This window comes from Galeopterus variegatus, unplaced genomic scaffold, assembly GCF_000696425.1.
Source record: "Galeopterus variegatus unplaced genomic scaffold, G_variegatus-3.0.2 Scaffold177, whole genome shotgun sequence".
NCBI classification, from domain to species: Eukaryota; Metazoa; Chordata; class Mammalia; order Dermoptera; family Cynocephalidae; genus Galeopterus; species Galeopterus variegatus.
The window spans coordinates 606089-619909 of NW_007726288.1; the positions used below are offsets into that span (position 1 = coordinate 606089).

Sequence of the window (13821 nt, forward strand, 5' to 3'; positions counted from 1 at the left end):
AAAATGAGGTGTGTTTTTATCTTGTCAATACGAGCTACCATCCTGGTGAGCTGTGACTTGGGCTGGAAAGGAAGCAGTTAATAGGGAGAGAACAAATCCTGACACCACAGCAGCCCGAGCTCCAGCTGCCTGCAGTCTGCCACCCATGTTACCTGCCCTCACAGCCAGCCCCAAGGAGAGCCCATGCTTCCTGATCTTGGACTTAGATGGTGAGCCTGTGGTGAGAAGCTCAAAGCTGAGCAGGCTAGTTTTTCTGCCCTATAAACCAGATCCATGGTTAAACAGAAAGCATCTTGAAAAGACAGAGGAGTGTACCCAGGCTGAAGCTGGAAGAGCCCTGGTCTCCTGGCCTTGCTTCCCGGGGCTGGGCGGTGAGGAGACGCAGCACACAGGATCCCGAGGAGCAGGCGAGACGTGGAAAAGGTCTGTTGGAGAATCACGTGAGCACATTCTGGCCTTTTCCACAGGCAGCCAAGCAGGGGCAGGGTGCCTGACCGCCCCACCTACTGAAACTGAGGAAAGGCCCAAACCACATACAGTAGAGAGCACAGGAGGAAGTCTGCCACCCACCTGTTGGGTGAATGCCCTTGAGCTATTAACCATGTTTATGTGTTTATTCCCTTTAGTCTTTCTGAGCCTCCATAGACTATGGAAAATAAAAACTAGTCCATGGATTAGTTACTTTATGCCAGGCACCATGCTATGTGCACACAAGTCCAATTCATCTTCTAAACTGTCCTATGGTGTAGGATTTTCTTGTATGCATTTTTGAAAAATTAAGATGTACTCCACATACCATAAAATTCACTATTTTACGTGTATAATTTGGTGTTTTTTAGTGTGTTCACAAGGTCATGCAACCATCACCATTATATAATTCCAGAACATTTTTCAGTATCCCCAAAGGAAACTCTGTACCCATGGGTAGTGACTCTCTATTCCCCTCTACCCCAGACTCTGGCATCCACAGATCTACTTTCTGTTTCTATGTATTTTTCTGTAATGGACATTTTATTTATTTATTTTTTTTCCTTTTTGTCTTTTTTCGTGACTGGCAACAGATCGCAACCCTCAGTGTCGCGCCCGTACCGGACCGGGACCAGCCATGGGATCGCAACCCTCGGTGTTGCTCCCGCCCCTCGCTCAGCCAGTGAGCGGCCGGTCTGTATGTGGGATCCGAACCCTCGGCGGGAGCGCCACCGCGCTTCCCAAGCGGCGCACTATAGCAGTGCGCCACCGGGCCGGCCGTGTAATGGACATTTTATTTATTTATTTTTTTTCCTTTTTGTCTTTTTTCGTGACTGGCAACAGATCGCAACCCTCAGTGTCGCGCCCGTACCGGACCGGGACCAGCCATGGGATCGCAACCCTCGGTGTTGCTCCCGCCCCTCGCTCAGCCAGTGAGCGGCCGGTCTGTATGTGGGATCCGAACCCTCGGCGGGAGCGCCACCGCGCTTCCCAAGCGGCGCACTATAGCAGTGCGCCACCGGGCCGGCCGTGTAATGGACATTTTATATCAATGGGATTACACAGTATGTGGTCTTCTGTGACTGGCTTCTTTCACTTAGCATAATGTGTTTAAGGTTCATCCATGTTGTGGCTTATACTGGTACTTCATTCCTATTTGATTCTGAATAATACTCAACTGTATGGATATGATGCATTTTATTTACGCAGTCACCAACTAAAGGACATTTGAATTGTTTCCACTTTTTGGCTGTTACAAATAATACTAATATGAACATTTGTGTGTAAGTTTTTGTGTGGACATGCTTTAATTTCCTTGAGTATATACCTAGGAGGGAAAATGCTAGGTCATATGGTAACTTTGTGTTTAACCTTTTGAGGAACTGCTAGACTTTTCCAAAGGGATTACACCATTTTACATTCCCACCACCAGTGTGTGAAGGCTCCAATTTTCCCACATTCTCACCAACACTTGCAATTATCTTTTTGATTACAGTCATCCTAGTGGGTGTGAAGTGGTATCTCATTGAGGTTTTAATTTGCATTTCCCTATCAGAAGTAGGTATTTGCTGTGGACTGAATTATGTACTCCCAAAATTCGTATGTTGAAGTCCTAACCTCTAATGTGACTGTATTTGGAAATAGGGTCTTTGGGAAGAAATTACGGTAAAATGAGGTTATAAATTTGGAGCCCTGATCCTATAGAATTAGTGTGTCCACATAAGAGAGACACCTGAGAGCTTCCTCATTCTCTCTCTTCATTATTATAATCGTGGGATGGAATTATCTCCATCTTACAAATAAAGGCTCCCAGGCTCCCGGGAGCATCCCTCAAGGCATACACTGCTGACTGTACAATGTTGTTATTACCAATCTTCTCAAATACAAATTCTAGAGTAATAACCTTCATGACCAAAGGGTCAATGTCCATCTCACATGTACCCACTTCAGGCAATCTCTATAAAAGTAGATCAAACAACTCTCAACAAAAAGTGTACTTAGAAATATGAATCAGAGGGGCCGGCCCGGTGGCGCACTGGATATGTGCGCCGCTTGGGAAGCGCGGCGGGTGCTCCCGCCCGAGGGTTCGGATCCCACATACAGACCAGTTCCCACTCACTGGCTGAGCAAGGCGCGGGAGCAACAACCGAGGGTTGCGATCCCGTTGCTGGTCCCCGGTCCGGTACGGGGGCAACACTGAGGGTTGCGATCCGTTGCCGGACACGGAAAAAGACAAAAGACAAAAAAAAAAAAAAAAAAAGAAAGAAATATGAATCAGAGTCAAGAACATTATCTCAGCCACTTTCAGGCTTCTATAGCCTGCTTGGGGCAGGGGGTCCTTTTCAATTTTCTAGATGAGGCAGTTCAAGATGTATAAATGAGAGATCAGATTTCTGGGCCCCTGGTGCCTACTTCACAAATCCATCTCAACTGAGTGGAAGGCTCTTGGTATGGGCCACACTTTGGAAAACTCTGGCCTTCCACAAAGACACTTTCAACGCCATTCCAGGCTTAGATAATTTAATCTTGTTTACCTTAGAGAGTGAGGGTGTTGAGACCATTTTTTCCTTGGAAAGGGGAGATAGCCTGAAACTATAGGTCATATTTGGATTCTCCAGCTAAGCCAAAATTCACTATTCCAACCATTCTCTCAAGCTGCCTTGATTTTTAGAGATCTGCCACTTATTTCCTTTAAAACTAAACTTTTTCCATTTAAACTAAACTTTTGCTACCATTTCTTTCCTTTCCCCCCTTATTCCCTTCCTTGATACTCAGAAATTAACATATTCTCTCAAATTATGAGGTTAATAGGTGCCACTAGAGAAAACTTAGAAAAACAGAAAAACAAATGTTAAAGAATTATCCCCCCAGACATAATTGCTATTACTTTTTTGTATTCTTCCTGTCTTTTTACTCATACATGCATTTTTACATAACAAAGGATCACACTGATCATGACCTGCTTTTTGCTACTTAGCATAAGTGCTGCCACACTTGTTCAGAAAGGATGTGCCAATTTATAGACAGTGACCATATCCCTGCCCTCCTTTATTTAGCACTAAATATCATTTTTACTCTTTGCCGACTTAAAGGCAACAAATTGTTGTTTTAATTTGCATTGCTTTACTAGTGAATTTAAACATTTATTTTCATGTGATCACTTCCCTGAATTTCTTGCTTTTATATTAGGAATACATAGAGCAATAAGCTAAGTCATACCCACTTTCTGCTGCAAACTGGATGATGGATGGATGGTGAGAAGGTGGTGCAGGCAGAGGAGAGGACTGTCAACAATTCTGCATAATGAAGGTCATGTTGCTTCTTTGTCTTTTCCCAAACATTAGAAAAAGAATACATATTCATTGTAAGAAAAAAAAATCAAGTAATTCAAAAGGGCATGAGTATTATGAAAAAATCACTTCAACATTCTCCTCTCTCCACTCACCAGATCCTATTCCTCAGATGTAACCATTTTTAGCCACCTCCTCCTACCTCCTTATTATCTTCCCATAGGACATGCGCATTGACCGTGGATTTAGGTGAGCAATCAGGAGAAAAGTTTAGAGATTTGAAGAGAAATAGCTTCTCTATTACAAATACAAATGCAAAGCTCCTAGGGCTTGCTCCAGGGTGGTCATTGGGAAGGGAAGCAGGAGAGACAACATCAGGTGTTTGTCTGTAATCAAAGAGGCAGATGAATGGAGAGTAAGATAAGATTACTTTGTCTGCCTTGATACTAGTCCATATGAAAAATGACAGGCTGTTTATTGCAGCATATGAATAGTGTCCTTTGTTAACTCCTGACCCTTGAGTGTAACCCTTTTCCTTTACAAAGTGGAATAGAAAACCTAGGAAAAGGTTTGCCTTTCCAGCATGAACCCTTCTTCCCATTTGGCAGGTCCTTGGGTATTCCTACATCCACCTTTTATCCATCTTGCTTCGAAACAGTGGTTTGAAATAACATCCATTGCCCACAGGGCCATACCCAATTCTGGCTAAAGAAATGTCATCAAAGTCATGCTTAAAACAGCTGCCAAGACTTGAGTAAAATTTGTAGTGTGAACGGGGTCCCATTTCTAGTTATCAGAAAATCTTTTGGAGGAAAAGTGATCTAATTGTTCAGATTCTTAGTGTCAAGAAAATGGTTGGTATGAATGAGAGAGACCATCACCAAACTGATCTGGAACCTTTGAAAAAATTTATTTTCACTTTGTGAGATGCAAATGCTTTGTGGAATGAAATAGGCTATTTTAGAATCAGTGGGTCACCAGTATCCTGCTAACTGAAGAGAAAAAAACAAAGACACTGAAGGTGGAAATAGTTTGTACTGACTTTTTTTTTTTAATTGGTTATCATAGTTTGCATTTTCTTGAGAAATTCTACCTTTTCTTTTCAGCTTTAAAAACTGATCAGCTAACTCACCCCTTCTTACACCATTTTCCAAAGAAAATCCTCTTCTCCAAGGGTTTTAGTCCCCTACACAATAGAGAATAAATATCAGGTAAGCTGTTCAAATAAAATTTTGTATGAGAAAGCTTTTTCTTGGATCCAGTCCAAAAGGGCTTTTTTCAAGAAGTATCCATTTTTAAAAAGTGGGCTTCATATTGTGCACCCAAAGAACAGCAAGACACTAGGTGATGAAGGTGGTAATAATAGGTAAATATGGGGGCAGGAGGCAACTGCTGTATTGTATTACTTCTCTAATTCTATGTTACAAATTACCCTAAAACTAGTACCTTAAAGAACGTTTATTATCTCACAGTTGCTGAGCATCAGGAACCCAGGAGAAGTGTAACTGGGTGGTTCTGGCTCAAGGTGTCTCACAAGGTTGCAGCCATCTCAAAGCTTGACTGGACTGGAGGATCTGCTTCCATGGTTGTTGGCAGGAGGCCTCAGTTCCTCGCAAGCTGGTAGCCAGAGGCCTCCGCTACTCTTCACTGGGTCTCTCCATAGACTTCTTAAGTATCTTCACAATATAGCTTCCCCCATAGTAAGTGATCTGATACTGCAAGTACACCCAAGATAAAGCCAGTCTTTATATAACCTAATCTCAGAAGTGACATCCCATCACTCCTGCTGTATTCTATTCATAAGAAGCAAGTCCAGCCTACACTTGAGAGGAAAATTAAGCTCTACCATTTGAAGGGAGGAGTATCAAAGAATTTATGGACTTATTTGTAAAACAACAACATGTATGATACAAGTAACCTACATCTAGTCTCTTGTGAGCTCTTTGGTCTACGGGAGAGATCACCAAATTTTTTTCTGTAAAGGACGAGATAGTAAATATTTTAGGCTTTGTTGGACAGATTCTCTCTGTTGCAACTATTTAACTCTCATCATTGTACTGCAAAATAGCTATATATAGTACATAAATAAATGAGTGATTGTTTCAGTAAAGCTTTGCTTACAAAGATAAGCAGCAGGCTGGATTTGGCCTATGGGCAGTAGTTTGTTGACCCCTGGTGTATAGCTAAAGAAGTTACTGGAAATCTAGTATACTCAATGGTTTTGTTTCCTTGCTATCAGAATCTTATAAAAGAAATTCATCTAGATGGCATGGCTGTCTGGTCTGCCACCATCAGTTCTCTGAAGCTTGAAACTTAGTGGTGAGATGATAGGAAAACAGAAAGGCAAATCTGAGAAATTTAGGTGGAGAAATGTCAGGACACAGACAGCCCTTGTTTTCAAATATAGTGAGAATAAGAGTGTAAAAAAAAGACTATTAAAAAAAAAGAGCTGGCTTGGGTACAACAGTGTTTTCATTCCATTTAATCACTGAGGTTGAGATGAGGCAAGAAGTCTGAGAGGAGATGCTCTTTAAACAACTGGAATTGTGGGGCTAGACTACAGCAGTGAGATTTTGAATCAAGGTGTAAATTAAGGGATCCATCTTCATAAAGTTCCTGCAGTTCCGAAGAACCCTGATTTCACCAAAAGAGTGCACAGGGAGGAAACAAGACTGGTAAGTATCAAAGCGGGAATGGAAGGTAGAAGCTGCCCATAGAGCAGTAGGAAATAGGTAGGGAATAATGAAGCTTCAGATCTAGATGGGACCTCACATTATGGGATGGGAGGTGGAGGGTGGGGGTAATCACCGAGTTTGCACTATTCATAAATAAACTTCAAGTGATTATTTTTAGTTAGTATAAGGTTAGAATATAAAAGTTCTTAGGCCTAATTTCCCCCCCTCCTGTTCCTAAGGTTTGATTTTGCAAATACTGACTTGTTTCTCCGGGCTGTTTATATTAAGCTTATTATATGATCTGGTCAAACAGAGATGGCGCTGAGAATTTCGCTTTCCTTCACATTTGCTTGTGATGAAATTTTTTAATAGTTTAAGTTAGGTAATTTCGTGCCTAAATTACATATTATCTTCAAGTAGATAGCTGATAAATTCGGCTGATAAATATAAAGAAGTTATATTTTACTTTTCTCAGCCAAAAATACAGCTACTAAATAGTCATATTTAAGCTTAATTTAAAGGTCAAATCTTATCAATCTCCTTGATGAAATGAGCTTTCAAAATGATCAACACTCTGCTGGTAAATTATTTCTCACAGTAGTTTTTGTTTCCATGCCACCATATGGCCTACCATGACCCTATCTGGACAACTGGGCATAACATCAACTCTCCTTTGTTTTATAAAGCTTTTCTTCCTCTTATTCTGAATCAACACAAATGAAAATGAGTAAAAAATTAAATTTTATTGCCACAGCTTCCTTTGCAAAAAATATGCAACTTCCTTTGAGAGGATTTCAATAAATTTAAACTCATTTTCATAAATTCTTAAGGTATAAAATGTGGGAACAATGTTTTCTCTATTTAAGATGCTCATAGCTGGGAGCAGTACAAAAACTTAGAACTTTACACAACTAGTTGCTTACCCTGTGATGCAAAGTGTATAAATTAAATGTCAAGAGGAAACCAGGTTGTAGAAATCTAATCCAGGTAGACACCCCACAGCTCCAGAGATGCAGGTCAGGAACTCAATGAGCACCGAATACTGCCATCACCCTGAGCTGAATTCATCTCTGTCAGGTATTGTGCCAACAATCCCAGTCTTTCTAAAAACATATATGAACTATTCCAATTTTACTAATAACTTTATTTAAATAAGACACAGGAACTTCTATACTGAAAAAGTACAAAACAAAAGCCATACACTTCCTTGTATAAAGCCATATTGTATGGTAACTCAAATACTGTTCAGCGCCATGGCTAGAATCAAACAGTACAACTATATACAAAATTTAAACAATTTCTGACAAATTTCTATAGCTGGATGTAGGATACATTTGAGCTCAACAACTTCTGGGAAATTTACATGGCAAAGCATAAGCTTTAACACATTTGGTTCAAAACTTTAATATATGCTAAGAACAAATATACAACACAATATTTAATTTTTCATGAGAAAATAAAAGCACATGTCACTATAAATATCGTACATTAGACTTCATCACCAAAAAAGCATATTCAGTTCATCTTTCTGAAATTGAAATTGATTCTATTGCATCTTATTTGGACAAAAGCAGAGCATAAGATTAACACATTATGTAATGCTAAACCAGATATCAGAAGTTAAATGGAGCTCATATTTATCTTACGGAACTAGTAATTTTCTCCCTTTAACCATAATCTACAAAATATAGTATTTTCATCAAGGCCTGAGATTATTAGGGTTAAAGGTGTCTGCTGCTGAAAAGATTGTTTTAAAAGGTTCCCCTGTGAAAATGGCAAAAGTAAACTGAGTCCTTTTCTCCATGACAGTCTCCTACAATATAACACTGACTAATTTAAAGGAGCCAGAATGCACCTTTAAGAGAGTATATTACTGCAAACTTTGGTGGAAAGAAGAGAATTGTGATCATAACAAAACAATACACAGAATACACACATACATACACACACACTAACATATACATATATATAATTTCTTTAAAAAAAAATAAATGGTGTTGCTTTCTTCTTTATCACTTAATCCTTCTTTGACCTCCTTAGAAAATAAACAAAACAAAGAAAACCCAGGAATGATTGAAGAGAACTGAAACGTTCCTTTAACCATAGGCACCTACCTGTTCCCCTAATCCTTAAGAAAACTGTGCCATACACTTTAGGTGCAGATGAAACAACTCTAGGCTTCACTGAACTGAAAGGAATGGAATAAAAATACAAAAGCTTTCCTTTGCTTTTGGATACTCTTTGTGCTGCAGAGAACAATGACTGAAAATTGGGCTCTCCCACTGACCAATCAGGAATATCTAGGGCTCTGTTCACACTTTGTGGAGAACTTATGTCAAGTTTGCAAGTTCAAGGCTATTTACCTGAATTTATGCTCTACTTCACACATCCAAAATCTTAAAACTATTCATGACAGTAATATGAGAGGTTTAAATGAGACAGCTTCAAACTACTGCTTTTGTAAGTCACTGAATAACCTGCTTACTTATGTTGCATCAATTCTGAGATCCATGTGTTCTCTCTACATGAATGCAACTTACACACCTAAACTACTTGAGTAAAACAATAACCAAGTATGTCACTTTTTAACCTGCAAATTAAAGAATTTCCAAAAGAGAAACTAAACACAACTATGCCTTTAGAGAAAATGGTAGCATTTATGACCCTGATGGCCAACATAAAAAAAAATCTCAATCATCCCTTGTGAAACTTCACTGTTTTGAAATTAAACCTAGACATTTTGTCTTTAAATTCATCACACATAATGTGGAATGTTTATGTAGTCTATTACTGAACATTTGCAACATTGTAACAGTCATGAACTGTTAAAAAAAGCCACATTTACACATGTTGAAACAGTGAGTGCAACAGTTGTTTTACTTGTAACCACATGACAAAAGTGATGTCAAACACCATAGATTTGCTGGTTCTCCTCATGTTCACCCGTGCCCAGCATTATCATTCTCCTAGGGTTGAATGCACTTCTTATTCTAAGAATGTGGAATGTAATGAGGAAAGGGAAATGCATAAAATAAGGAAAGGCAAAAGAGTGATGTTCCCTCTTTAGCTTTTTAGCTGTGAAATATTTAATATCCCAGTATTATATACATTCCAAGTTACCTGAGTTTAGACTTCAACTGAAGTACCTGAATCTAGGCCATAGGGTGGGCACTGTGCAACTGTTGTGGCCATTTTTTTGTGGTTTTTTGCATTGTATGTATTACAGAAGTTAGAAACGAACACCTGGATCAATTGTAAACATAATCCTGAAGTACAGTATTTTCCATAGGACAAAACACAGCAAGACATTTTCTATTTAGACAGGCAACTTTTTGATATAGAGCTTATTCATACTGAAGAATTTGGAACAAAACACAGCACACAGTACTAATCTGTCAAACATACTATGAAATGCATAGTCTCCACTTAAAATGCTGAATGATACACACATTTTGCAAGCATTACTGCTTTCCAGAAAAACTGAATAGGAGTTCCATCCCTGCCAAGATCAGTGTTAAGAGATACTTATGATGCTGATAGCATTTTCTTGGTGGTGGTGGTGGTGTTTGGAAAGTTTGTCACTCCATGCAGATAGATGTCTGAGATATCATTCCTAATCCATGGAACATAGGGTAGAGGCCAGCTCCCCCTTTGCTTTAGATGATTATATAGTTCTGAGCAGAGATGTGTTCCTCACCCTGCAATTCCTGCACGAGCTGCTGCTGCTGGGATGGCTGTTGGACAGAGGCTTCTGTGGAGCCTGCTGTGCTGGTGTCATCAGAAAGAGATGTAAAGGAAACCCGAGATGAGAGCTGCTCAACGGTCAGAGTTGCCAGAGCTGAGCTCTGGCCAGAGTTAGGAGAATTCTTGAGCATCAGGTCAGAGGCAGGTAGGAGAGGGCCTAGAAGTTTTACAGGACAGAAAGCTGATCCGGTTGGGATGAAATTAACCTTGTTTTTGTCAGGACATGAAAAGAGAGGGGCCGAGATAGGCTGACGGGACCTAAAACCACAAAACAAAATTAGGTTTACAATCACTAAAAAGTTAAGCACTTTCTGAATTTGAGTTCTCTAAAACGGCTAAAATGTGAATGGCAGGGAATGGGGAAGTGTACACAGAGGGGTAAACATCTTCCATAGCACAAGTCAGCTGCGAGACTATTCATGTACACAGCACTGAAGAAATATTTGACACAAAAGGATTTTCAAAAGAACCAGGCGGACAAATTTTTACAGAGATCATTAGTTTGCCTTTAGTCATTTAGGAACATGGAAACATCTCCTGCATTATAGTTGAAGATTATGCAGGGTTAGAATAACTTTATCCCATCACGTATTTGGTTTTAAGCATTCCTCCTTTTTCTGTATCTCTAGACTTCTACTAGCACGGATGGGGATGGGGGACGGGGCGCACGTTCAGTAGTTTCTTGAAGAGCCGTCAGCCCAACAAAGCAGAATGAACAAACCCTTCCTCTCTTTCCTGTTCCAGGAAGCTAAGCCATCAATTCCCACCAGTCTCTGTCCCCTTCTAGGTTGCTAGAGTACAGCAGCCTCCACTAGGCACCTGCACTGCAACAAAAGGATGAGTGAATCCACAGGTCAATCTTCGAGAGATTCTGCCTAGTGTTTACAGCATGAACCTCATTTACTAATTTGATTTCTAACCTATAGATATTGAAATTTCAAAAAGGAAAGAAATCTATAAACAAAATCTGAATTCAATGATTAAACATGCTAGATGTGTCTATAGGGAAAGAGACTAATCTCCCTCCAGCTTGTGGAATACGCTGTCTTTAGGCTAGTCACACATAGATGTTAACGTTGCTCCTAAATGTCTTTTTGTTAACCATCTATATTAACAGAGTTCTTGAAAGGAAAAGTGTTAAAGATTAAAAAAATAGACCTTTTAGCTAATCAGGATGAACTTCCAAGTTTCTTTGTATTGGCTTATATATTTTCAGCATACAGACTTCAATTCTCATTCAATAAGATCTCTTTTGCCTATTCAATTCTCTTTTCATAATTTGCTTTTGAAGCACATTATCAGCTGGATGGAGTAGTTGATTCATCTGTAATCAACTGGTCTCAATAAAAAGCTTTACAGCTTTGCAGATCCCAGCTGATAGAAAAGACATTACTTACGCCATTTCCTCAAAGACCTTCACTCGCTCACATCCCTCTGGGGGCTCCCGTTTGAACATGTAGCTGTTGTTTGGTTTGGGAGATGAAGCATACTTGGGTAACGGTGAGCTACTCCCACTGTCTGTAAATTTAAAGCAGTTATATTAACTAGTGATTGAAAGCTCTTTTAAATTAAATTTGATTTCCAAACAGCCTTTTGCACAATTTATCCACTACTGCCCTTTTTGCTTCCACCACAGAGCCTCCTTTATTGCAAAGCTACTTTTAACACCCTTGTGTAGTACATTTCTTCTAAATAAAAACTTCAATGCAAAAGTGATCTGCCATACCTAGAACATAAAAGGAGAATATTTTAATCCATAAAACTGCATTTTGAATAAAGCAGAGCTGTAATACTGAAAACAAATGTTATTTACTATGTATTTCAAAAATGTAAATGAATGTGGTAATTTGCACAAGTCATACAGAAAAATTACAACAGATTATAATAACACAAAGTTATTTATATGTTTTCTCACTTTCCAACTAATTTAACTGAAAATTTTAGTATGTATAATGATCACATTACAAAAGTTCTTAGCAAAAATGTTACTTTTACTAAACACCATGAATAACATGTATGCAGGAAGGAAAAAAACAGGTTTATAACACATGTCTTTCTCCATCTGCCCACCATAAAAAAGGTAATTTGCTCAGAATTTTGCCTTTAAAATATCTATATAAAAGGGCTTTTTCATACTAGAAAAAGCAGTATTTTGTATTTTTGCTACTACAAGACATGAGAAATCCAAAAATATCTCAACCTAATATGTTTTCCTCATATTTTTGACCAAAAAAGAAAATGGTCTATTCATAAAAAGCCATAAAACCTATATGCAATTTCTTCCTTTCCTACCTGGCAAAGGATTTTGGAAATTCAAATCCACCAAAATGTGTCATTATCTTTGTAAGATGCCAAGTTGTAAAGTAAGTAACATATTTGTATAAATACAACAGTCCTATTTAAACGAATTCTGATTTAATGAAAACAATCCCCATTGCTAAAATACTAAGCACACGATCTATTGAGATGTATCATTTTCATCTATTTTGAAAGATGGCATTAGTGCCATAATTGTTTGTCACAATTTTGATAAATTGTTTTAGTTTAAGATACAAAACACAGTCCAACATTCAGAAACTGAGTAATAGAAATGTTTTCAATCATCATTAATGAAGTATATAATACATGCTTAGAAAGCAGGCCCTCGATGCACACTAACTTTATTTTGTAAATAATTCAAAGAGCATCTGTGTTAATCTTGCAAATGTAGATCTGTGCTTATACTTGAATATAGCTGTATTTCTGGCTGGGAAATCATCTTCTGCAAAATAACAAGGCCACACTATTAGGAAAGCTAGAAAACCATATAGCATCTCTATCACTATTATGCGCGTCCCTAGAATGGTCTCTTGGAAGGAATAAATCTTAGAATGAAGTTTCATTTCTTCATATACCATTCAGACTTGAGGATTTACTTACATTCAACATTTATCCTGTATCTTTCTTATTAAACAAATGGGAAGAAGGGAAGATATACTTTTCTCTCTTAGGATAGTGCAAAACATTAATAGCCTGATTAGAGATCTGAATTTGCTGCTGTTTGAGCTAGGTTAGTTCACAATTAAAAAAAAAAAAATGATAAAATGAGAATGGGGGGCTGGCCAGTTAGCCGAGTTGGTTAGATCACAGCTTTGTAACACCAAGGTCAAGTGTTTGGTTCCCCTTACCAGGCAGCCACCAAAAAAAAAAAAAAATTGGTGAGAATGAGGCCTTGAACTCCATGTAATAATAAAAATACAGCTTGACCTCACTTTACTATCCAAACAACAACAAGACATGCAAAGAAAATACATGGGATCAAGAAAACAAGTAAGTAAATATGGCATGAGATGTCTCCACAGAGATTACTGCTGGGCACAACACAGCCCACATGGCATGCAGAATCAACCTAAAATGACAGGCTCAATTCCTTTAACAAGTCTTTTATGCCAACAGCAGGAGTGTGACCATGTCAGCAGTCAAATATCTACTCTATTATCATGTAAGAAAAGTCCTCTTGGCCACAGTTTAGTTTTCTATGTTCTATTTCTTACTACGTCATCAGACCTACCTCATTATTTCTCTCACATTTTCATTGATGGTTTCAAGGGACTTTCCCAGAGCTGAAAGCTAGATGTGAGTTGGATAACTTGCAAAACTCATTA

The 13821-nt window shown here is 38.7% G+C and overlaps 1 protein-coding gene across 1 annotated transcript in view; it reads right to left on the reverse strand.

The window, feature by feature from the left end:
• Window positions 1–7556: 7556 nt before the first annotated feature.
• The window catches only part of GLCCI1 (glucocorticoid induced transcript 1), an 89445-nt gene continuing 83180 nt past the window's right edge, over window positions 7557–13821 (reverse strand). The window contains exons 8-9 of the mRNA XM_008563878.1: window positions 11575–11695; window positions 7557–10435 (exon numbers count right to left, since the gene is read on the reverse strand). Of these exons, the coding sequence (XP_008562100.1) occupies window positions 10090–10435; window positions 11575–11695 (467 nt within the window). The 3' untranslated portion in view covers window positions 7557–10089. The remainder of the gene's footprint in view (window positions 10436–11574; window positions 11696–13821) is intronic.